The sequence below is a fragment of the Thunnus albacares genome, chromosome 23 (genome assembly GCF_914725855.1).
Source record: "Thunnus albacares chromosome 23, fThuAlb1.1, whole genome shotgun sequence".
Classification (NCBI taxonomy): Eukaryota; Metazoa; Chordata; class Actinopteri; order Scombriformes; family Scombridae; genus Thunnus; species Thunnus albacares.
In genome coordinates this window covers 18853113-18879347 of record NC_058128.1, presented here as the reverse complement: position 1 = coordinate 18879347, position 26235 = coordinate 18853113, and the positions used below count along the sequence as shown (strand labels likewise).

Genomic DNA, 26235 nt, shown 5'->3' with positions numbered 1-26235 from the left:
AATTAATAGAAGTGTCAATACAATCTGAATCATTTCTTAATGTGGTTGATGTTACAGTGAGCACTGTAGTGTGTATTCGTGAAGATAACACTTTATTAGCACTGTGAACAAACAATGTTAAAACAACAGTTAGACATTTAGGGAAATACATGTATCGGATTTCTAGTCCGTTAAATATAAGGCTACAGCCAGCCACCGCGATTAGCTTAGCTTAGCACAAAGACTGGAGACAAGGGAAATAGCTAGTCAGGATATTTCTGGATATTTTGAATCTTACAAAACCTGCCTACCAGCACCTCTAAAGCTCACTAATTAACATGTTACATCTCATTTGTGTAAGCCGTACAAAATGAAAAGTGTAAAAATGATAAGTTGCTAATAATGTGCTAATTAGTGAGCTTTAGAAGTGTTGGTAGGCAGATTTTGTTCCCTTTTGATAAAGACATGCTAGCTGTTTCCCCATTTCCAGTGTTTATGCTAAGCTAAGAGTCGTAACAATCTTCTCTAACTCTCAGCAAGAAAGCAAATAGGCGTATTTCCCAAAATGCTGAAGTAGTGCTGTAAGTTTTTCATGTCACTGCCAGTGAGACTGAAAGGCAAAGTTTTAAGCTTCAAGGTTTTAAATCAAACTTGCATGAAAACCTAACAATTATTATTAACATAATTATTGCAAATATGGGCAGTTTTTCTATTTTTTGTTGTAGTCATTATTAATCATAATGGGTAATTTACAACTATACACACACACACACACACACACACACATACACACCCACACACACCACCATACATTTTATACAGCTTCATGCATTTAAATTATATTTACCTTAAAAAGGGTTCATATTATTTTTATTATTATTATTATTATTATTATCATCATTATTGTTATGGTTGTTGTTATTATTATTAACAATTGTATTACTTTAAAAAGAACTATAAGAACTTCAGACTTTGGATTAATGACAGGTCCATTTAAACTGCATGTCAACCAGTAGTATATTCATGTCCTCTTTGTAAAAAGAAACTGAAGTCATACTGATATTTCAGTCACTCTGACACCTAATGACACTAACTTTCTCTGAATCAAATATAAAAAAGTAATCTAGGTTTATTCAGGAATTACAGAGATGTTGATAATTTTCCAGCAAAAAGAGCCATAAACTGATTGTTATTGTGCTCTGCACAGAAATCTGAAGATAGAGTCACTCCTGTTTTTTTTTTTTTGTTTATTTTATAACAGTTTTCTTTATGGGCCCTTGCTGTTCCCTTATAATAATATAGTAATAGTAATTTTATGATATGTACCTGTATGTGTTTTTAGGAAGGTTCCTTGAAAAAACTTAATTTGGTGCTAATTATAAAGAAAAAGGAGACAGTATTTATAGTTGGTGTACGTTTAAGTTTTTTCTTTTACTAAAGTACAGTAGTTTTATATACAAAATTGGAAAATAAGATTTCCATTAAATAAAGGAATATTTATATGTATCCAAATGTATCTTCAGTCAGTGACAGTTAATAATGACTGAAAAAAGTGATGGCTACAACATAATGTACGCATGTCTCAATACTGTATCAGGTGCTTCAGAAAGAAGGCAAAAAAATACAATTTACTACAATTTGTTACAAATTTACTACAATTTGTAGACAATATGTTTTCATCAGTTATGCTATTACTGACGAATACATAAAGTCAAAATGTTGAGGCGTTACTAACTAACTTGAAGCATCAATTTAATGTAGCGATGCCTTTCTTTGGAGGGAATCAACAACCGCCTGAAACTGTGCTAAACAAAGCAACTACTACATCGTTTCATTTTTCTGGATACTTACTATGAGTACTTTCTCAGAACATTGTCTATATCTTTGCTAGAATTTGCACCAAATTAAACAGTCCTTTACAGGAAACTTCCTGGAATTATTATGAAGAAATATTGGGACCCATAAAATAAAGTGTTACTGTTGGTTTTGCTGCTTTAAAGAGTACTTAAGATCACAAGCTTGTGGTGGGTTTCTGTTAGGAAATACCAATTCGACTCTACAACATTCACTAAACGTTTGCATGCAGTTCCAAAGCAGGATGAATATTTGAAGAGGCTGTCTGCTTTTGCTGCTACCACTGCAGATGTTGCATACACATCATTTGACCAAGATGAAAATGAACACTTTCAATGATAAATTATCTGCAGTCTCATTAGTAGTAGAGAATAAAGTTATAGGCTGCGATGTTATACAACCAAACCTCTTCTTTCTCAGTGGAAATTTAGGTTCTTTAAAAGTCTCTAAATATTACGTCCTCATTGTTCGCCTTAAAACACACAGCAATAGTAGGTATGATACAAATCCCCCACAAACAATATTCCGTAGTGCTATTCACAAAGCACAACACACTAAATAACGAAAAAAGAAGGACTGGAGGAGAAGATCTGAGCTGTGATGGAAGACGATGGCTGTAAGCCAGTACAGCATTTGCACCTTGTGAAATCACAAGCTCAAAGGTTGATTAGCTGTGTGATTGTTTTCTTGACCCAGTGCGTGGGGGATTTTTTTTTTTCGGTTTTATTAAAAAGCACTTTGGTAATGTCAGGCCAAGGTAGAGGAGTCACTACGTAAGCCAATATGTGTCTACAGCACACGGATGTCTGAGAAATGTGGCTGCTGGCAAGATGCTCAGAATCGCTGGTGAGCTGTGAGGATTCAGTACATTTCTCATAAGTTAACTGGAACAGTTTAAGATAAGAATATTGCCGTAGACATCTGCAAATGTTTCGGAAGCTGCATGTCAATTTAAATAATTTAAATGAATTATAAATAAATATATATATATAGACAAATCAAACATGACCAGATAATAAACAGTTTCACTGGTTGGACAAACTGAATGCAGAATACCGACTATATCCCAAGCAGTACGAGCTAGATTATGATTATTTACTGTAATTATTTACCACTAGAAAGGCCAAGTTGTTAATATCTGACTGCTGATCTTAGTTTTAGGGATCAGTCACATGTTTGGGTTGATTCTTTCTGAAATAGGCTCTCCTCCTACCATGAGCCCTTCAGTGCCGTTCAATAAAAACACAAGGGATTATGGGTATAAGGAGTGGGTTGCAGTTCCATGTCTGCAAAGATTTAACAAGAGAAAGGCTGGACTGATGCTTATATGGATCTATTTCTTCATCTGGTCTTAACTGGTATGAACAGCAGAGAAGAAACAGACAGGACAATCAATCTGAGTAAAAGTAACAGAAATTTAAATGGGGTTTGGTTTGATTCTGACTTTGAGGTGACCTCCTACATCTCTAAGAATCTCCTGTAAGGAAGACAAATATGTCAGTTTAACAATACCTTTACATGTTTTTTTCCAACACCTACCCTCTGTGTGTCTGTTCATAAATCACCAGAGGAAATACAGGTGATGACTATATTTGACATCTTCAGTCAACAGCTTGGTGGCCTTTGTCTCGGACACCTAAAATCAGTTGGCCTTTCAAGTGGTAAATTTATCTGTGGACAGCAGGTGTTAAACTTCACAAATACTTAGGAAAGAAAAATAACAGGAAGCTGAGGCTGTGAGGAGGAAGGAGACTCCTTAACAGATTAACCAGTCAGGTTTTTCTTTTAACCTGACAACTGACAGAAAGCAGAAGCGTCTGAAGAGGCTCTTAGTCGGAGAAGAGGCTGGCAAAGGACTGTCGGAGGCTGCGGATGGTCTCAGCTTTGGCCTCGTCGTCGGTCACGTTTCCTCGTAACGTCTCTGTGAAGGTGTTGGTCAGCGATTGGGATTTGCTGTGTGGTAAACAGAACAGTAGTTTACTTTCTGCTCTTTTTCAGTAAGACAGGAAGGCGAAAGGTGAAAAGTGTTCCTTCTGAATGTAACCTTCACTCCACAAATGTTCATTAAACTGATGTAGTTTTTTTCTGCATGTAAGTGTTGATTTAAAGGAGACAGTTTGTCAGCTGACTCCATGTCTCCACCTAGTAGCAGCATGAGGCATTACATTATCTTTGTGATATTACCGGAACTTCTGTCTGGACCTACTTTAGCTGTGGTGACTGTTTCTGAGCTCCAGGTCCGGCGGTGGGGATGGGCCCAGGCTGGAAGGCCTGACTGGGTGAGGTGTTGGCTGACCGGGCTCGCTGTGGTGAACCCTGGGCTGACTGGGAGGGAGAGGCGGAGGCAGAGCGGTGTCCCCCTGCAGTGCATACACACACACACACACACACACACACACACACACACACATACGTCAGTTTTTGACCCTAACACAGCAGCAGCAATACTGCTCTCTTTATTATTAGAACAGTATTCTAATAATAAAGAGAGTATTTCTTACCTCGTCTGGGCTGTGTGGTCTGTGGACAGAGGGACAAAGAGAGAAACACACTGATATAGTTAAGACAGTAGAGGAGGTTTCAGATGTACAGCATATATTTCAGAGACTGTTATTCCACCTAATATTGTACTGTTATTGCACTGTTGAAGTTATATTTCCTGGATAAAATCTGTGAGATAGTAGTAATGAAGTGGCACATTAGATGTAGTGATGATGCTTAAGTAATGTAGTACCAGCACAAATATTAGCAAAAGTAATCATAGTAGTTACTATATACAGGGCCGTAGCCAGGATTTAAAAAATACTGAGGTTATAGTCAAAATTCCCCCAAGTCACATCTCCCAGATACTAAAAACAAAGATTTCGATATTTTATTGATTCAGTTTGCTGTTCAGTTACACCTTCTGTAGGCTTAATTTCCCAACATGAAGGTTTCTGGTTAGACGCTAACTGCATCTCATTGTTAAGTACTTGTTAAATGACAATCTAATCTGATCTAATCTAATCTAATATTATTGACAGGCTTAGTAATATTATTAGTAATAGTAGCAATGGTAGTAGTAGTAGTAACAGAAGAAAAATCAGTGATGGTATTAGTAATGCTATCAATGGTGGTAAATAACATTTTTGTTTATAATAGGAGTTGAATGATAGCAGTTTTATTAGTATTAACAGCGGCAGTATTAGTAGCAGTTGTGTGTACAGAATGGTAATAATGGGTATAGTAGCAGTAATAGTCATAGTAGTATGATAAGTAGTACAGTTGTAGTAATGATAGTAGCAGTAGCAGCAGTTTGAGGTATCAACAGTACTTTTCATATCAGTAGCAGTAGTTACAGCAGTAGAATTTATTATGGTAACTGTTTAAAGCAAATGTGTCAGATGTACCTTAACAGAGGATGGCTGAGGTGTGGAAACTCCCAGCAGAACCTGCGCCATCTTGTTGATGACTAGCTCTGTGATCAGCTGTTTATCTTCCTCCACATGTTCACCAATCAGAGACATGGAGCTGTCCATCACCTACAGAGAGAGAAAAAACAGCCTCCTGGATGGATGTTTCCTAAATCTACTGACAGCGTGGAGTGACAGCTCTTCAGCTGAGGCCCAACACCATTCCTCCACTAGATGGCAGTGTTGTATCTTTTATCATACAAAGATTAGATATTGTATATGCTCTCTCTCAGGTCCCAGATTATGTCAGTGATAATAGACTCAGTGGAGTCTTGCCAGTAATGATAGTTATTTTATATAGATTACATATACAATAATGTTCTGCTATGTAGTGTGTGACTGTTGAGTTCAGAGGATGCAAGTTATAAAAACTCTGCTGATTTTAAATACAATTTATGGCCGGATGCACTGAGCATGACACTAACTTTTCTGTTTGTTCCCATGCACTGTCATGCTCCTCAGAAAGTCCCTCATTCTACATCTGTCCTACTAAACTGCAGTGAGACCCCGTAGAAGATTAGCATAAGAGATAGTTTTCTCCAATGTTTGCTTTTTTTCCCCTCTTTTATCTCTCATAATTCTCCAGCCTCTCAGCCACGAGAGCCATCAATCACGTGAATCAAAGTAAAAGTGAAACTTAAGTTGTTTACTCTGCATGTGCAGCCTGAGATAAGGTACTGCTACATGAGATGAAAAAGTTGTGAGTCACTGACCTATCCTCCATTTAATGTTGTAGATAAGTGAAATGGCATATTTCAGTGCATGTCTTATCTTTTAAAGTATTATTTTTCTGTGCCACCCTGTGCAAAAAGGGAGAAAAATTAGAATTTCCAGTGAGTGAACGATAAAATGTGACTCCATCTGTAAATATTATGTTGCCCCGGGCATGACTTGGAAGGGCACAGACCACATCCATTGCCACACAAATAATTAACCTCAAAAAAAAAAAAAAAAGAAAGAAAGAAAAAAAACAACCAACAACTTTCCCACCACTTCAGCTCACATGCACGTACACGTGTACTGGAGAACCACAGAAGCACATGGAGCTTGGAGACCCGCTGTCCTCCTCCCTGAAGACCAAAACAAACAGCAGCAGAGAAGTGTGGCTGCTGGCACTGCTGGCTTGGATGCAGATGCCCAGTGCAGCGGATGGGGCTGCTGCACCGCGCCCCGACCACAGGCTGTAAACACAGCGCCACGCATGCATGCATGTCCTGATCCGTTCGTACACAGTGTACGCCAAGCACAGCCCGACCATGTGCCACAGAAAGCATGCAGGGATCCCGTTCCAAACAGTGCACCAATTAATTTCACTGAATGGGCTTCCCCATTCTTTCTCTGGTTGAGGTTGTTTTTATTAGTGGCATCAATTCAATACAATTCAAAATACTTTATTTGTCCCTAAAGTGGCAATTCGTGACAGGCAGGTTTGCAACATAAAACACACAGATCAGGTGGTGTTTGGTTAGATTGAAATGTGTGACCTTTGATGGCACAAGACATTACTGATGTACACAAAGACTTTGCAGAGCCAGGGACTTGCTGTTGCTAATGTTACACTATTAAAATGGTCTATATAGCAGCTGATAAGTTGCACTTGGGGCTTATTTCACACCACAAAAACCTAAGAGGTCCACTTTTAGAACCATTTACAGAAACATTTAAAGGTCAGATGAAATTCGGTTCAGGGAATCTATAGTTCTACTACTATATCTATCCTTAAATTGTAGCCTAAAGACCTCTGAATCACCTCCCACATCTGTAATTTATTCAGTGATTCACTGGTGTTGCACCCACTGACAGCTATTGGTTGGAGAAACAGTCAACCAATCAGAGCTTTGTAGGCGGGATCAAGAATGTCAATATCATCTTCTTGCGTAGCCAGCTAGATACCTAGCTAGATCCATGAAACATAGTGACAGAAAAATGGCCACAAAAATGACAATAAGCAGGGATGGTATTGATGCTGTACAAGAAATAACAACTCTTACACTCTCATATTTCCTCAGATGTCATGAAAAACCTTAAATGCTCCTAGCAACCACTATTACAGCTTCTGTGCTGGCTGAAAATGACGTTGGCGGGAAGGATACGTCACTCACTACCTCCACTCCCAACAAAAAATTGGCTAACATGAACATGATGTCAGACTGAACAAATTAATTAAAACAAAATGGCAATTCAGTCTGAATATGATATGTAAATCCCACGCTTTTTGGTCTTTAAAGGTGCCAAAGTACTTAATACACTTACCACAGTGTATAAAAGCTACATCCAATAAAAATATGACATAGATTTTGGTTAAGGCCCAGGCAGACCATTCTTGATCAAGCCCCTCCCAGTGCTAAACTCTGTCCCATGATATTGTTTCATGTGGAAACATGGCAAACCACAAAGGAAAATTAAAATCTCCATTAAATTTGACCTTCAAGAATGCATGGAACAATCCAAATCTGGAGAACTGAAAGAGCTTTTAAAATCCCCTCTGTGTTCTTAGGTACCAATGTTTTTGAGATTTTTAGGATCATACTGATCCACACAGAACCACTACCCTTTCCAAAAAACCCTTTAAATCCCTTCCTTTTCTGCGTGTACCCAGATTCTTGGCTCGGGTTTGGCGGTGAGGTGGGGTGTGGCACGGTGTTTTGGCCAGTTGAGTCATCACCACATGGGACTGAGCAGAGGCCTGGCAAACAACCACCAGGCCCCACTTCAAACGGTGTGTGGTGGCAAGCAGAGCTGGGATCCACCCTGCTGATTTATTAGGATACAGAGTCATCTAGCAGAAGACTGGGACTGCCACTGGCCTTTTCAGCACTGGAACACAGAGGTGTTATTCTGCACTTTTATTGAGCTGCACAGTGTTCTGTCTGGACAATGTACCCTGCTGTATGGGAAAGTTCACAAAGCACAACATGTGAAATGTGTTCATTCAAAATTATGGTGCAGTTGTGGTACAGGGATGGGCACAGGGTAATGTTTTCCTAGGAAAACAACTTGATAGTTGCATTTATACCCCTCCCTCTTGCTAGCTTGATGGTTTTTATGATTTATGCTACTTCTGTCTCATTCAAGTAGCTCATGAATGTCATATAATGAAGAGTCATGGCTCATTCTGTCATGAAAATCATGTCATGGTATTGAGTCAAATCATGAACTGTTGTGTGTGTTGTCTTGTCATATCATTATTGAGTTACATTGTTTTTAAAAAGTATTAGCAGTAATGTCATGTCATGTAGATTTTGATTCATACTATTCTCTTCTGTTCTGTGAGGTCTTGTTATGTCATATAATGTTGCATAACGTCACATAATATATATATCATATATGGCATAACAACATCCATCATACGTTAGCCATGCTAAAGGCTCTGTGAGGCCTAAATAGTGATACATGCTGAAAACATCAGCATGTTAGTATTGTCATTCAATGCATGGTAGCACATATTAGCATGTATAATGTTTTGCATGTTCACCATCTTGGTTTACTGTGTGTTAACATGTGTTAATTAGCACTAAACACAGATGAGGCTGATGGGACTGTCATTAGTTTTGCAGGTATTTGATCATAAAACCAAAGTATTGGACACATCCAATTTTTTACCTAATGTTGGCACTAGATGAAGAGCTAAGGACCTATAACCAATGTTATTGCAATTCATCCTGAATGTTTGTACCAAATTTCATGGCAATCCATGCAATAATTGATGAGAAGTTTAAGTCTGTACTTTGTAAATGATGTATCATGACTGATCATGTGCTGTGATTGTTGTGCGATTGTTTCCTATTGTGTTGCACCATATCATATCACTGTTATGTTATATGAGATTATATAATCAAGTTCTGTTGCATTGTGTCATTTTATGCCCTGTTGTCATGTTGTTGGCATAGCTGGCATGACATGCCATTCTTACTGTAGTCCTTGCTGTCATGTCATTTGTCATTAGGCTGTGCAGTGTCATGATGTTGTGGGAAGTCATGTCACAACATCTTCCAATGTCTGTAGGTTTTTTAATTGAACTGATTCAAAGTCTGCCTCATGTTAATATCAGCTGCAGTAAACTGTTAATGAAGCGCCCGTGAGCACCTAATTACTTCCCATTAGGGAGAGGTGTCATGGCTGATGTCTTAGTCTGGAACAAAAAACAGATTCCCACCGTGATGGACCGACAGCTTCCTCCCTGTCGCGGTTAATTAAATTCCATCATGCTGAAGTGTTAGAGAGACAGAGAGATAAAAAAGAAGAGGATGAGGTGTTGCTCGTCAGAGAACATTGTTACTTCACTGTGTCACTGGTTTCTCTTTCCAAACAGCCCAGCTCTAAGACCACATATCTCTGGGGAGCTGGTAGATATTTCCTGAGATAGTTTTAAAAAAAGAGGCTTATTTTCTCACTGTTGACCTCACCCAGTGTATAGATAGAGAGAAGTGTGATGTCATGCTCTCAGTCTAAATATGGCCATGTCAGATGTCCCAGACCAGCCTGTTTCCTCAGATTTGAATACAATTGAGGCTGTTCTAAAAACAAAACTGATGACAGATGATACAACTATTTGTCTCATGCTTCTCTCCTGAGTACAATCCTTACAGGAAAAGTCCCAGTCACATCATTACATCATCTTACATAGCATATCATCAGCCTTTACCATGTGAGAGCTTTCTAAGGGAATGTTAGGATTTGCCTTTCTACTTTTCTCTCAACATTCCTTTTCTACTTCCACTTCAGCTAGTGACTTCCTGTTTTGCAATGACCAGCATACAACAAGACTGGACCTGTCTGAGCATTTTAAGAGTGTTTTTTATGTGCCAGTGGAGAAAGTGACAACGATAGTGATAGCAAAGTGAGAGTTTTTCAATTTGAGAGAAAGCAAATCATGCCCCTTACTCAAAACTCAATCATCTTGTTCCTGCATCACATATTCTAGTCTATTTTCACATCCTGTATGTGTGGAAATTGGTCTCTGCGCATCTTCTATGATGAATTTCTTGAATTTGCGTGACTGCTGAATACTGGGGCAAAATGGCAGCTGTGAAAAGAACCTTCTCTGTCGGAGGGATGATACCATCAAAACCAAAGAGAAATTGGTACCAAAACATCATGGTTTGCTATCAGAGTTCTGAAATATCTGAATGTAAAACCTCTTGCCTTTCTATCTCAAAATGAAACCTGAATTTGACAGTACTTTTGCCTTATAAATCAGGATTCATGATGTTTATATGAACATGACCCCTTTCACATTACATATTATCAGATGATCCATTGCTAATATAAAAATATTGTTTAGAGCAGCTTTAACTTTAACTTAATGTAACGTGATGTTATTCTCTTTGGTAGATCTTTTCATGAGGAATATTACAGACCTTTAAATGCATACGTTTCTAGCATGGGTGGGAACTAAGCCCCCAACCCAGGCAGAGTTAGTGCCTTTGGAGCAAGCCTCCATCACAGCTTGTGTTAGGTCACGCCAGGCAATTTTATTTGTCTACAAACTAGAAGCAACAAGTCCAATGCTTAACTTTACCAGTCGACTCAAATAAACAGGCTGTGTTAGCAGGCACTGTGAGTCAACCGCTGACTCCTGATGTTGTTTTCATTCTGCAGCCTGTGTTTGGTCTACAGACTAATCATTCTTTCAAGGCTCTGATGATCATGTGCCATCAAGTCTGGCTACACCCTTCCTTGTTGACTTTCACCATGACATGAAAAATATTATCGGCAGGAAGTAGACTGAATTCATTGTAACATTTAGATTAAATTTGCATTGTACAATGTACCATCTAACCACCTTTGCTTCAACAGGTGTTGCCTTCGTTTGTCACCTTTTTTGTGCTGCTGATATATCAAATTACAATTGTGCTCTTTTTTATGTTTTCTAAGACTAAGGTTGAGCGTTATTTTTCAAACAAACTGACCTCAATGATATAGTCATTGCCATCTTTTCCGTGGACAGCCTTCACTGCACAGATGTCAAGGCCACCAAACATCTCAGCGCAGGAGTCCACCCACAGCCGGTATCTGGAACACAATGACACCAATAACTGATAAACCAATAATTAAGGACCCCAAAATCTTTGGAGATATTATTCTTAAATGTGAGATTCAGAAAAAAAGCAGACATACTCTTATATGGAGGTAGTGAATTACTAAATTGGTCTGCAGTTAGCTCACCTGTCAGTCATGGCAATCTGTTCCAACATGGCAGAGCCTGTGTTAGCCTTCCAATTGCCAGAGATGGATGTTCTCCTAAAATCAATGGAAAAGTTCAGGAAATGAATCAATACGCCTCCAGTTAGAAAGCTTGAACGCTCCACCAAGAGTTAGTCACTCGCAACTTTTTCTTGTGCTGCTGAATAGAGAATCTCACGGGAGATGCTATCGTCAGTTCATCAGTGATGATAATTGCCATCCACACCTACATTATGTTTGTGTCAGAGCCATCTAAAGACATGCTTTCATGATGAGGCCAGGGGAAAACAAGATGAGATAAGCTTGGCTACTCTGTTCCTCTGCTTTTGGTCAAGTAATTGTTTAGATACAGAGACTTGAAAGCTAAGAGGGTGTTGACTCATATTCATTGTGACTGTACGCTCTGCTAAATTTACAGAACAAGGTCTCTTGCTTCCAAATGGGTGTGAGGGTTTGAGGAGAGAATGGGACCATGACTATCTGCGAGTGAAAGCACTGTTTCGTCATTGCTAAAATCTGTTTGAAATCCCAAAACTTCTAATCTGCTTTACTGCATTGTAAAGCACTTTGTGAAAAACAACGTTATTAAAAAAGCTTTAAAATTGTATTTGAATTTAGGGACTAACACAACTTGAAATCACCAAGTTTGTGAACCAACACTAACTAATGAGTACTGGTCCTTAATGGTTGTAAACTGCATCCTTTTCAATGAAGGTCAAAGCTGGTGTTTTGTAAGTAGACGTTAATTAAGTGATAGGATAGAATTTGGTTTATAAATAAAGAAAGAAGGTTAGGACCATCTGAACACTGCTAAAAAACAGTTAACAAGATCAGATATTCTCCCTATGATTGGTATTAAATGATAGTCTATATAATATATATAGTGAATTTCTTGGGGGTAGTAACAAATATTTGAAGTTGTTTTGCATGAAAAGTTCCTTTGTTTTGTTTTTTTTTTGGTTGTTTTTTTTTTGTGCTGTATCTCAGAGTTTCTCTAACACTGAAAAGGCGGTGGGTTATAGCTTCTGCCTTACAGATAATTCAGTTCAGTGCTGATTATATGACATAGTTTGTTATCTGCTGCCTATGCTGGCTTTATCTCTGTCAGTCTTTCTGGTTAAATGAAAGTCAAATTAAATGAAATTCTTCCTGGAAAACTTTGGTGCAGTTTCCACTGCAGGAACTTTTCCAGGAGTCCAGGCACCATTTCAGGAACTCAGGAACCTTACCTGTGTTTTGACCAGAGGAACTAGGGACTAAACTTAGTTCCTCACCCATAGCTCCAGGAACCAAAAAAACAACCCCTGGTCTGAAGGTAGCACTTCCTGGTGGTTCAGGAACTGTTGGGGCATGTGAAAATAATGCCTGAAATGTCAGCCTCCTATTCAAGAAGTTATCAGACTAATTTGAAGCAGGTGTGCTGACCCTGATGAAGGCCACAACCCAAAACGCATTGGTCTTATAATAAAGTTCTTTATACTATAAGTGTTCCTGGAGTTTTGAGACTTTGTTTTCCTCCTTCATGCACCTTGGACGTAGGTGAAGTTGTGCCAGAAATCCCTACTTTGCTTTTATCAGATTTATTATATACTTATATGCCCAATCGTGACAGTTCTTCAGACACAGTTGGGATGCAAACAGAAATAAGTTCTTGTTTAGTTCCATAGTTAGTTGTGTGGTTGAAAAAGTCTGTTAGTGAGTGGAATACTGTCTCATGAAGGTTTAAATGCTGTTTCAGAGTGTTTTCCACTCTGACAAGATTAAAACGGAATTTATGACATGAAAATGTCTGCCTCAAAACAATAGCTTTATAGGCAGCTACACTACATTTGTACTAGTGCTGAACCCTACAAGCGGTTACTACTGTTTGACTTTGTAGGTCACTCCTGTCAAATGTAGGATGCTGGTAGTGTGAAACATCTTACATGTAAGCCTTGTAGTTGTTGCCGATCTTCTGGATGCGGATATCATACTTGGACTGGACGTAGGGCTCAGTAGTGGCATAGGTCCCGGCCAAAGCCACCACGCTAGTGATGTCCTGGAAGTCCTGTTGGTTTTCAACTTTGATCTGTTGGAAAGACGCCACTCGTTAGAGAGCTGCTAATTACAAAGCCTGCCGTCAAAGCTGGCAGTGGTCGGTTAGAATCCCACAGGAATTTCACACTTGTGCACAGGCGGGATAATGAAGGGTCTCTGGATGGAAACATTTCCAGCAGTGGCTTTGAACTACGTCACCTCATTCCCATGAAGTGATTAGACTGCAGACTGTCAACACAGACTGAGGGGAAATTACGTAATGGCAACCCATCGAAACAAAACATGGCTGTTACATAAAATTCAGGTAAACTAACTTTAACTCTCTAACAATGAGGTTTGTCATTGTAAAATAGGAAAAAAACACCTAGTTGTCATTCATTCAGTCTCCCATTTGAAGAAGTGCTCGGCAAGATCCAAATTTATTCTTCATTTTAATTCCACCTTTGATACGAAAGTTGACTCTGTCAATCAAACAACCTAATTCTGATGTTTTTTTCCTACAGTTTTCTGCAGATGATGTTTGAGTTTCAGTGGGTGGCACTCTCTTCTTTGTTTCGTCTTTGATTGTGTTGCACAGATTTACGTATTCCACCAGGTCATGGGAAACAGGGCATTTTGGCAGTCAAACCTATCAAGCTTTAATGTATGGCAGACTGTGCTAACTGTCTAAGATGCAAAATGATTCAGTCCAGAGCTTCCACTCAATCATCACCATCCCTCGCACTGGTATCATTACAGTTACACAGAGGAACCAGTGGTAATGGTGGCGTGCCATCACATGAAAGAGAAACCAGAGCGAGAAAGAGAAACCAACAAAAGGAGGAAATATGATGAAAGTTCTGGTCATTGTATTGTATATATAATGTCAGGAAGCTGTGGTTCACCCTCTCCAGGGTTACAACTCTTCACTCTGTTTGCTCTACTGAAGATGAGTGTAGTTTGAAGTGGGCTTATAGTAATGGGTTTGAATGACTTCAACACACTCTAAAATGTTATGGGAAAGTGATTTCAGTCTGTTCAAACTGTTCACTTTGTTACTCTCATACTGTATCATTTTTGTGCCTCAAAGACAAATTAAAGTTTTGGTGGCATTTGAAGAATTAAAATAATAAATAAAACAAAATATTTGTATCGTCACATATGCCTTACATCTGCATGGTGTATTGAATAGCACAGAGCATAAATGGAAACAAGACACTTGCATCTACATGTGACAGTGTGAGGTCTCACAATAATGTTAAATGACCTGTTTTAAAGGTTTTAGGTTTAGTACACTTTCACACACAAACAAATCCTAAAACCCGCTGAAAAAGAAACACAAACTATCAGGGTGGAACAAAGAAATCCCAAGGAACTTTTAAAAATGAGGCAACCCTCCCAAAAATTAGCCACAACTAAACTGACAATGGGAAAACAAATAAAAAGAAAACTGAACAAGGATGAGAATGGTACCAAAACAATAAAATAGGTTTTATTGCTTAAAAGAAGGGTGGGCAGCTTTGATAGTACTGTAAATGTGGTCAAATAAACAATGTTGTCACTTTGATGGGTAATAACATGAATATGCTTGCTGGAACCCACATATAAAACAGTTGTAGAGAACTGTAACACCAAGTTAATCCATTAGTTTCTCAAATGAGCTCATAAGGCAGAGTAGCAAAGAGATAACTGATGAGCAAAAAATGTAAGAACTATTCTTCCCTGAGCTGCAGCCAAATAGTGCAGTGCAGGTGCAGTGAAGACATCGCTTCTATAGGATCTGTGTGGTGTAACAAGGATGTCTATGTTGGTCACTTGGGGAGCAGCTGTTGAGAACAACAAATTGTGTCTATAAACCTTTGTACCGTTGCTTTTTCAACAAATATCAATTGATAATTTATTATCTGATTGATTTTTCATGCTGAAGACACTTTCAATTGCCACAGTTTATAGTATCTCAGTGTAGTTGAACTATGGATAACTGATGAAAAAATATTGACATAGAGCCTCAGAAATCTGCATAGAGACTCCTTATGTCCTTAAAGGGTGACTATGTAACTTTTAAGGGAGGAAATAACTTCCTCTTTCCTCTTGCAAGTGAAAAGTTTAATTTCTAAGGAATAAAATACACTCCTGCTCATTTCAGTAGGCCCACTCTCAGGTGAATTGCTGTTACTTGGTCTGGGAAGAACAGTAGCTTATGTGGCTAATGTTAGCAAACTTTAGATATTGCTGTGTATTTGATATTTCTGAGTAAGTTTTCTGATGTTATAACCCCTCTATACTTGCTACCACTACACTATGTGTTACCATGTCACAGATTGACATTTCAGAGGTGTTATTAGGAAAGTTTATTGAAATGTTCAACCCCTCATGACAAAAGTAACACATTAGTAGAACAAAAAGGAAGTAATTAAGTCACCAAACTAATTCAGTATATACAAAGAAATATCTACTTAAAGTTTGCTAACATTAGACACCATTAGCTAATGGTCATACCAGACAAAGTAAGGCTCATTGTACAGTGTAAGCAGTATCCTGAAGTGAGCAAGGATGTGTTTTAATGCAATGAATTCAACGTTAAGAAAAATAATGTTTTCTTTTAAAAATTACATATTGTTGCTTTAACTTTGTATTGTGTTTGAAATTTGTGTTATGATAATAAGGTCACTCTGGCTGGAAGGCTTCAGTAGTCTTGCGTCAATATAATGTTAGTTTGCAACAAAACAATCCATGTATATTATTTGTTTATTGTCTTTCATATGATTTTATAAATTACACAAAGTAAAGTATGTACTACAAAGTTATTATGAGCATTTCGGTAAATTCTTTCATATTGTGAGTGTTGCTAACAGTGAGCTAACAGATGGACTAAAGTATTGAGTCAGAGTACTGAACCCTGCCAGTTTACAGCAGGTGGGCAGAAGTTGAAAGAACAAAATCAAATGAATGAAGGGAAGTGACTCACAGTTCACATCTTGGCTCTAGAAGTAGAACCTGATAGCTAGTAGCAGGTCCAACACTGAGCTGTACACATGCTAATCCTTTCAGAGAATTATGCAATTCCTCTAAGTAGCTAAACAAACCATAATGGTGCAAACAGAAAGTGAAAAGGTATCCCAGAGAAGGTGAAACACTGGCATAGAGATAAAGAACCACACCTGGTGGAAAATCTCATGTCATACTGTCAGTGTCCAGATCAAACGACATGCAAGAGTCTGATTGATAGCTAAATAACAATAATATTCCTAATAATATCTTTATTTATACAGAACTTATCAAAACTAAGTTATAAAGTGCCTCACGCAGAATCACATAATAACACACAGCAATAAAATGATGAACGTGCCAAATGAACATTAAAAAGCCATCCTGACATTAAATAAATTAGTGAAACCCACAAAACAGAATAAAACAAGCATCAAGTAAAATCAGGGAAGGCTATGCAATAAAAGTACGTTTTGAGCTTAGATTTAAAGTAGCCACTGACTCAGCCTGCCTTATTTCCTCAGGCAGGGTGTAACAGAGCCTCTGGGCTCTGTTCTCCTTAGTCTTCAGCTGAGAGTCTGGAACAGATAGAGGGCCCCTGTCTGAGGATCTCAAAGTGCTAGCAGGGTCATACAGCGATAAAAGGTCTGAGATATAATGAGTCAGACCAGTGCCTTGAAAGTAGCACGTTAGCAGAGCAGCAACAGCACCTTCAGTTCTCAGTCTGTGGTTACAAAGGAGGTGTCCAATCACAGTATTGAGTGTTGGTCACCTGTAATTTTTGATTGGTCCACAACAGTGAGGCCAGCCTTATAACAGTGAATGTCCCTGACTGACTGACTGACTTAATATTGTTTCAAGTGACAAAGTAACCATTTAGATTCTCAATACGTGGTCAATTAATCCAAATAACACCTATTGTGTTTTCGGAGATGTGAGGAGCAGCTGATGACACATGACTCTGCTAGTAGTACATACGCTGCTTTCAATGATAAAAAGCATCTGTATTATGATTAGTATTGGTCATTCTGGACCTGTTATTACATTTTATCAGATCAGAACCTCGTTTTTGAATATGAACTATGAACTACAAGAACAAATAATTTAAAATTTGCTGAGGACATCTTTACTTCTGGTCTCTTTGTTTAGTACAATCCAGCTCTGCATTTGATCAAAAAGCACCAAAACTAGCAAACCGCTAAAAACCTTTAATGTTTTTGTGGTGAGCACAGTGTTAAGCTGATAAAAGAAGTTAACCTATTTACTTTTTAGTGATACTATGTAAAATACTCACTGTAAATCTGAGTCTCTACAATTCAAAATTAATTTAAAATTCAATTACTGATAGACCACAGAAGCTTACTGTACATGCAGTATCAGTACCTGCGTACAGAGATGCTGTAACTGGGAGCTCTATTTTTGTTTTAGAAAAACTGGAAGTGACGCAGAGGAATTACAGTCATTGTGGTGAAGGTTGGCGTTGTGACCACACCGCCTGGTCTTCATAGACAGTTGAGAAGCTGTGAGTACAGAGTAGTCGTTCTCTGGCTGCAGCCCACTGGAGCACAGGAGGTGTTATCAGGTAATTCAAGTATTACTATTTTATATATATGTTACATTTCAACCTCCAGTTTTGGCACTTTCCCTCTCTGTAGTATACACAGCAATGGAGTATTATAAAAAATAATACTATTGCATTTTGATATACGATATAATAATATAATGATATATGATAAATGTTGGTCTCACAGATGAAATCTAAGACTTGTAGCTGTCACATTAGTTTGTCTGAATGTAAAGTGAAGCTTCATGTTTTTACTGGACAGAACAACAGTGCTGCCTCTGGGGCTCTATATGTACACATATCAACACATTTCAGTCCATATTAAATTTTGTTTTATTTTATTAAGCTACATAACAGTTTGGATTTTTATTATAGCTACATTACAGACTGAATAACATAATTTACTGCATCTCTCTGTCAATTATGTTATTTTTTGTGAGAAAAAATGTTTTACTGGAGCTTTGATTATTTTGTCAGTGTACAGTCAGGTAGGTGTGTTGAAGCTGAGCTGCTGCTGTTCAAATTGCAGAATGATTGTACTGCGTCCTCCTGTCCTTGGACTTACTTTGAACTTGCCAAGTCCGAACTTGGCGTACTTGGTATTGAGAAAAGCCCTGTGTCAAATTGGCTTCAGTCAAAGCCATGTTATTTTTTCCCACCCACATTCTGCAAAGATCTGCCCCTACTCTGCCTCTGATTGTCTCTGACCCTGATATTCTTACCCTAATCCAACCATCTCACTTTTCATGCCTAAACCTAACCAACAAGGACAACGAGTACTAGCCAATCAGAGGTAGAGAAGAGTGGGTCTTCGCAGAATACAGCCGGAAAAAAATGAGGCATCAAAGCCCGGCGCATTTCCAGGGGACTTCGTCACCACGTGTTGCCACTTCCCGTATCTGTCGTTTCAAATTAAAAACCCTGTAGCGTTTCATACCCAGTCTAGCCATACACTACGTTTTGACCTAGTCTTGTTATCACTGTAGTTACGCATGTAAATTGGAAGAAAATTGATTTGAAGTGTAAAAATACAGTTCGGGATGCAATTACGCATGCAAAGCATGGGTGAAACTCATGCCGTTATGCAGCCTGTATAAACAGCTGTATTGATTCAAATAAAAGCGTATCTGTTCTGTCAGACACGTGTGAGATGGATGACAGTCAAGGCTGTCAAGCCTCAGCAATCTATACATTACTCTTTGACTTGGTCCAACATTGGGTTGCAACCCAAGCTTGGGTTTAAATCAGAATCTTTCCAGGACTATGCCAAGCTTTCTATTAACATAACTACAAACTTGCTTGCTTACGTATGATACATTCACTACCACAGCCTAAAGCTTGGCTGAGCTAAGGTTAATATAGACGGTGCTGCGTGACCAAATCACAAGTAACATACAGAGGTCTATACAGAGTTTGAACACAATTTCCTCCTGCCCTACTGCTTATAGTCCAGAATGAAAGTCTAATCAAATCTGATAAAAATGGCCTACTTTAAGGATGATTTTGCAGGTTTGAGGTTCTTCTTGGACTACTTGGCATCAGCCAAATGTGGAAACACTGTAGATTTCCCTCCCCAGAATGAATGCGGTTATGATTTATTAAGAAAAAATGCTACATCTAGCACCTATAAATAAGCTTTATGTATTGATAAAGGTGATAACTTGGATGTTAATGTTGTATTAGCAGGCTGGAAATGCACATTTACAGCTCCACTTACTAAGGCATTTCAGGTTTCTGTCAAAAGCAAACAAAACATCAATGGCCTAAATCCCACATGTTCCTGTCTGTTCTCCGAGTTCTGTGAGGTCTGAGGGGTTGAATGAGGTCCTGCTCTACAAGGGCCTGCCAAATTCCCCCAGAGACTTATGGGAAACTCTATAGTGTGTCTGGCTCCTGAACAGGAAACCAAGCCCATCCAGACAGACGAGGGCAAAAGACATATACACTGTAGGAAGTGTCCCCTGTGAATCTAAATAACTGGCGGGAGAAAGGCACAGAGATACAGTACATGTTCAAGAAAAAGTATGTGAACTTTCTTACTGCTGTAGCACTCGTCTCATTCTGTATTCAACAGATGATAGACATCAGTCCACAGTTACTTCCATACAGAAGTGTACCAGACTGCTGTGTAAGAGAACAACAAACAACAAAACTTAAAGTATATCAAGATGAGACTGATGGACTGTGCTCAGACCTTATCAGTGGCGTGTGTGTCTGCTTGCTCTTCTTCTTAGAAAAGATCAGATATCCGTTCAGTGAAAGTAAACCTAGGAACACACTACACACTTCACAGCCTGATTATGACTGTGATTTGGCTGGGCTGCCCGCTGAAAGTTGATGAGTTGAATCATCCGTCGGGGACCCCTCAGTCAACTGAGATTCTTTAAGTCAAGCAGTCGAGTTTTGTGTTTTTTTGGTCACTCAGTGTGGATTAAAATAACAGAAAGAAGCTTACTAAAATGCACTTACTATAATACAGTAGCCTAATAAGCCTATCCTGTTGAAGACGAGAAGTTATTATTTCAAAGCAGACAATGCAGTGAATTATTTTAAATTTGCAGGCCTGCTGTTTTTATTTTATCTAAAAGTAATTCCAATCTTACATCATTTGATTCGTTAATAAATATGTGCTTAAAAAGACAGGAGCTAAAGCCTGTTTCAGACAGAGGCTGAACTGAGGGGCTGCATGAAGAGCTAGTCAATAAGGAGATTTTTGAACTGTGACTCATGCAAAGCTACTGTAGTGGAGTCCCAGAATAAAAATATTGAGCTGGAAATTAGCATAATAGGTCCCCTTTAAACTGTTTCAATTGTTTATTCATTTACACATTGTTTTTAATGTTTAAAGTGAAATAAACAAATTAGGCTATAAGAGCTTGATTTAAACAGAAATTCATGTGTGCTGCCTGTCTCATTATTCTGACAAATGCTTATGGTAGCCCAACATTATATGTCAGCAATTCAAATAGGCCACAATTCAAATCTTGCATCATATGCAGCTGTCTTTTATTGATTTTTAAATGCTCAAAAATATGTTCCCATGACTCTGTTGCGTTTGACTACATTAATGAGGTTGAACTCATCACTGAAACTCATGCCAATGGATTTACTGTTTGCCAGATAGTCTATATGAAAAAAGAGGAACAAATAGTCGAATCTTCCTATTGAACAGCCAAATCTGATTCGGGCACTAGATTTGACCATCATGACTGATTTTCAAGATGATAGAGAAACTGGTCCAGTCTGTACAAACTAGGACAGAAGGGTGTTTAGGTTTCCAATCTCTTACCTACTGTTTGAACCTCAGACCAGTCAAAACTGGCGTGATAAGATCACATGTTTGATTTGCATGACTGGGATCTAGACAAATCTCAATGTGGTCCCATAATCTGAGCTCGTAAAGATTGAAATATGTAACTTTTGAGCTTGTCTGCAAAAGTGCTGTTAGTGTGACGCAGGTTCAGACATTTCAGTCTTTTGAAAATAGATAATTTAAAAGTACTCTTGTGTTCCTCCTGGTTTAAAGGAATAGGTCTGCATGTTGGCATATATGCTTCTTTGCTTTCTTGAAGGAATTACATGAGAATATTTATACCATTCTTATGTCTTATGTCTGCTAAATGTAAACCCAGAGCTAAGAGATGGTTAGCTTAGCTTAGCATGAGGACTGGAGGCTGGGGGAAACATTTAGCCTGGCACTTTCCTAAGGTAAAAAAGTCTGCCTACTAATTTTGCCTAATTTTAACCTTCACCCAGCTGTTTCCCCATGCTTCTAGTCTTTATGCTATGCTAAGCTAACAGTTTCCTTACTGTAGCTTAATATTTAATGTACAGATATGAGAGATGCATTAATCATCTAGATTTAGGGTTTGATACAAATACATTAGTGTGAATGTGAGGGTGTTTATGTCTGTATATTTCCAGAAACTCACCTTTCCCATGCCGGCGTGCGCATGGCCCATCTTCACCACCACAGGGTAGGAAGGGGCTGTAACCTGAAGAAAAGGACAACATCAGATTATTAGCTGGGGTGATAACTACTGTCTTATCACAGGTGTGTGGAGAGTTTGTACTTGTCTTCTTTGCATCTAAATAGCATTCCTATTCAAAAGCAACAGAAAGGTCAAAGGTCAAATACACAGCTTTTTTAAAACTTTTCTGTTTGAACCTGCACTAACTGATTTTTGTGGCCAGCAGAAACCTTGACATTTACTTATTATCACCCTATTAAGTTGATAAGGTGAAGATTAGCATACATTTGGAGTCTTGTTTTTGGCCACCTGGCAGATGTAAGTCCAATATTTACTCTCCTTCTTGCTCTGGTTTGGTTTCCACCACCTCCTGAAGGAAATATTGGACCTTTTAGCAGTTATGCTAAATGCTTACTTTGTCTGTTTGCTGCTTGGTGCTGGTCAGGTAGTGTAGAGTGAGCTTATCAGAGCTTGTTTGCTACAAACTGCCTGCTGCATCTAGAAATAATGCTACTTAGAGTGGTGACAATGAACCAAAGCAGTAAAGCTGTAGGCTATAAAACCAAAAATGGGCAAAAAGACCTTTAAACACTCTAGAAGGCCCTGTGGGTTCATGATGAGCTTGTTCATGAGCGACACCTTTCACATTACAAGTAGTCATTTTTATACATTGTTAAGATGATGATATTGATTATAGTGGCTTTAAATAATGCATTAATGTTGATATGTTGGAGAAAGAATGAAGAGAAGTAGGGATAAACCAATAGAGTGACCTGATAAGCACTACATCGTGAGACGACCAAGAGCAGAAAACTATTTCCTTTGCAACTGATTTGAATGTGTACATAAAGTATCTAGAACTGCCTTGTAAAGAAACACGTTGGCTCTCATGCCGTCACCCTAAATCTAAAGCTTAGGGTGACAAAGCTTAGGAGGCCTGAGGTGGAGTTGCAAGAATGTTGGGTTTATTACACAAAAGAGGGAGATTCTGGGAAGCTGGCTGGAAGACCACAGCTCATTGGGATGGATTTGGACAAACCAACAGACCGCAAACGTGCTGTTTCTCATAGTTTTGCAGAACTGAAGTGGATGAAACATCAACAGATTACTTCAAACCTCCCTGTGGTTTAAACACCCCTTGATAAATCTACTGATATGATTGTAAATGGGACTGTAATCTAAAGAGGGACTTTTCCAGTTTTCCCTGTGTGAAATAAATCTAAGGCAGCAATGCCAGGTTATGTAAAGGGCCCCTGAGTCAAAGTTTACAGCAATTATGATGCTGAAACACATGTAATCACTTATATCGAGGTATGCCATAAGATCAGGTGATATTCAGGCCAGAGGCACAAGGCCAAATTATGCATGGAGAGCTCAGACCTGCGAAGAGGAAGAAAACGCCCTGGCCAGCTGCTGTCGCTTCATCCAAACCCTCCCTAACAGTCGACAAGACTGCACATCCTTATGTTGCTGTCAGCTTGTTTTGTGCAGAGCACTGAGCAGACATCGCGCAGCTAGAGGGTGTGAACGCTGCCTCTGTTGACAGATTCTAACAGTAGAGGCCTGGCTGACACGCTGCCAAGATAAAGTGTACCCTAATTGTCTCTATTATCACTTTACAAGAGCCAGATTACAGAAGGGAGGTGAGACTGTACTTGGAAGTCTACTTTGTAATTCGATTCAAGTGCTGTGCTGTGTATATGAATTGTTTATTAAAGTGTAAATTAAAGAAAAGAAGTAAATGCAAATGAGAAGAATATGGATATAGGAACTCATGACGTGAGACAATAAAGTCATTCTACAGCAATGGCAAACTGAATGATAAACTTAACATAACTAACTTATAAATGATAAACTGAACAACAAACTGAACAACTATGATTCGATTCCAACAACAGATACAAACAAAATCATTAAGACACTGGAAGTCATCCATAAAGTGTGTATTTGGACATTGTTGGCTCTGTACCCCACTACACTGGTTTAAAATGAAACAATGGCTATGATGTTAAAGCTCTGACTTTCCATTTTAAGGCAGTTTGACAAGGCTGGTTTTCCATTTAGGCAAAGTGGGCAGCTGCTCCAGGGCCCCAGATCTCCGGCGTACCCCAAAAGGTCCAGGCTTACTGTGTGTCCATTTGATTGCAATAATTTAATTGAACATTTGTTAGGAAGTATACACCACAAAAGCACAACATCAACTGACATGATAAGGGTCTAAATGTGGGCCCCATTTTTTAAAATTAATCTTGAGGCCCTATCCTGTAGATAGTTCCTGTGTCAAAGTCTACTTCTAATATCCTTCAGTGTTTTGGTTTTCATTTGCCATGCAGCAAGTCTTTGTTGTAACTCAGTTTGTCACAAAGACTGTAAAATGGCGATTTGTAGTTTTTACACTTTGTTAGAAGATACCACGTGTTAATTGGTGAGCTTTAGAGATGCTGATAGGTGGACTTAGGTTAGTCAGCCGCTAGCTTTATATTTCCCTAAATGTCAAACTTTTCCTTTAAATTCTTACATCATCATATGTGGCCAATCATCTTACTGTCACCTAGCCATCCTCTTACCACCATGATCTTAAGGATCATAATCTGAGAGGCCATAACTGTTACTCCATTACAACCAGGGCCCTGACTCAGGGGGATCCTGTCCTACCTCCAGTCTTCACAAGAGTACATTTAAGGACGATGCTACAGGTTAATGGAGTCTTTTTCATTTACATTTCCTATTGATCTCTCCATATAGAAACATCAGTCACTAATGATCTTGTACTTGCAATCAAAATGATAAATAAATTGTGATGTTATCAATTCAAAACTGAGTGAAAAAATATTAACTACTGTAAATGTGGCACACAATTAATGTCATATAATGTGTCTAAACTGTCTTTAATGAATTAAGCTGAAAGTGCATGTTCTTGTGGTTTTGTGAATCAAATAAGAAAACAAGGGAGAGCACACACCTTCCAAACAAAATGAGATAATAATCTTTGTGTTGTACATCAGTCTGGTGGGAAGTTGAAAACTTCTACCGCAGTTGCGTGTCATGTGACGAACGATAAAATTCCTGAGGTTTAGCGAGTATCTGAGAAGAGCCCAGTGGCAGCACTGTGTGGGTGTCTGTGTTTGTCTGCAGGAGAGGGTGTTTTGGGTGGACGGAGCTGCAGCCACCCACTCTGTCTGAACATGTTCCTTCCAGTCATTCTCATCAGTGTGGCAATGACGGCAGACGCTGAACATGCCGGGGAGAGACGACCACATCCTGTTCTCCTCCTGAAACTGGAGCGTCAGACAGAAATGTGTGCTCTCTCTTGTATTCTTTTTTGATTCACAAACCACAAAAACATGCACTGTCACCTTCACTGCTTTAACACTATTAGGGGAGGAGAACATACACATACGATTGCCTTATTTAAGAACATCAGGCCAGAAATTCACTGACATTTAGTCACCATATCAGCCAGATTGTCTGGAAGATAGCAGCAATTCCACTGAATGATTTCACCATAAAAAATATTTCACTGCAATCTTCCACTTTTTTTTTTTTTACAGAATTTGTTTTGTGTAATGGTGTTTAATCCTTATTTTCAACTTTTAAGACTCTGTTGCTAATATTGTAAATACATAAAACAATCAGCTAAAACAGATTCTATGTCACAGGTGTGGATTATTGCTGGAACCTTCCCCTCAGACATAAAGGAAGTTATTTTATGGGAAGTGTCTTTATTTTACAGTGATTTGATATTCTTGAGATGGTTCAACAAAACAAGTTTCCATCCTTAAAAAAAAGTCTTGGTGGCCATTAACGCTTGTGAGCTCTCAGATGTGGAACTTTTGGTTTAAAACTTCAGCTTTTTGTTTCATCCCAGCTGCATCAGCGCCACACGGCCTTTTGTTCCCAACATATCTGTAAAAGGCATCGGGTGTGGTAAAGACGTTAAGTAGTCACATGCTAAAAAAGCTTAATATATGGTGGGTGATTTCACTGGTCACATTTACAGTAAATGTTCTAGACGACCTGGCAAATTATGGAAATACTTCAGGGAAGCCCATCCAGCCCACACACACCCCCTCCTTCCGGCTGTATATACCAGGCTTGCTGTAAGTGAGTCACTACAGGTCAGTGTCTGAGGGGACTCATGCTTCCCTAACTTCAAAACACCTTGAGGCATTCCAATCCCAAAAAGTTTTTTTTTTAGTGTAGTGGAAGTTTCCAAATCCCACTG

At 38.7% G+C, this 26235-nt stretch overlaps 1 protein-coding gene across 6 annotated transcripts in view; it reads right to left on the bottom strand.

The window, feature by feature from the left end:
- Positions 1–473: 473 nt before the first annotated feature.
- The window catches only part of LOC122975607 (synapsin-3-like), a 117124-nt gene continuing 91362 nt past the window's right edge, over positions 474–26235 (bottom strand). For all 6 annotated transcript variants that reach the window (XM_044344129.1, XM_044344128.1, XM_044344125.1 and 3 more), the window contains 8 exons: positions 21972–22034; positions 13397–13539; positions 11454–11528; positions 11198–11300; positions 5223–5354; positions 4335–4353; positions 4040–4193; positions 474–3786 (listed from right to left, as the gene is read on the bottom strand). In XM_044344129.1, the coding sequence (XP_044200064.1) occupies positions 3663–3786; positions 4040–4193; positions 4335–4353; positions 5223–5354; positions 11198–11300; positions 11454–11528; positions 13397–13539; positions 21972–22034 (813 nt within the window). In that variant the 3' untranslated portion in view covers positions 474–3662. The remainder of the gene's footprint in view (positions 3787–4039; positions 4194–4334; positions 4354–5222; positions 5355–11197; positions 11301–11453; positions 11529–13396; positions 13540–21971; positions 22035–26235) is intronic.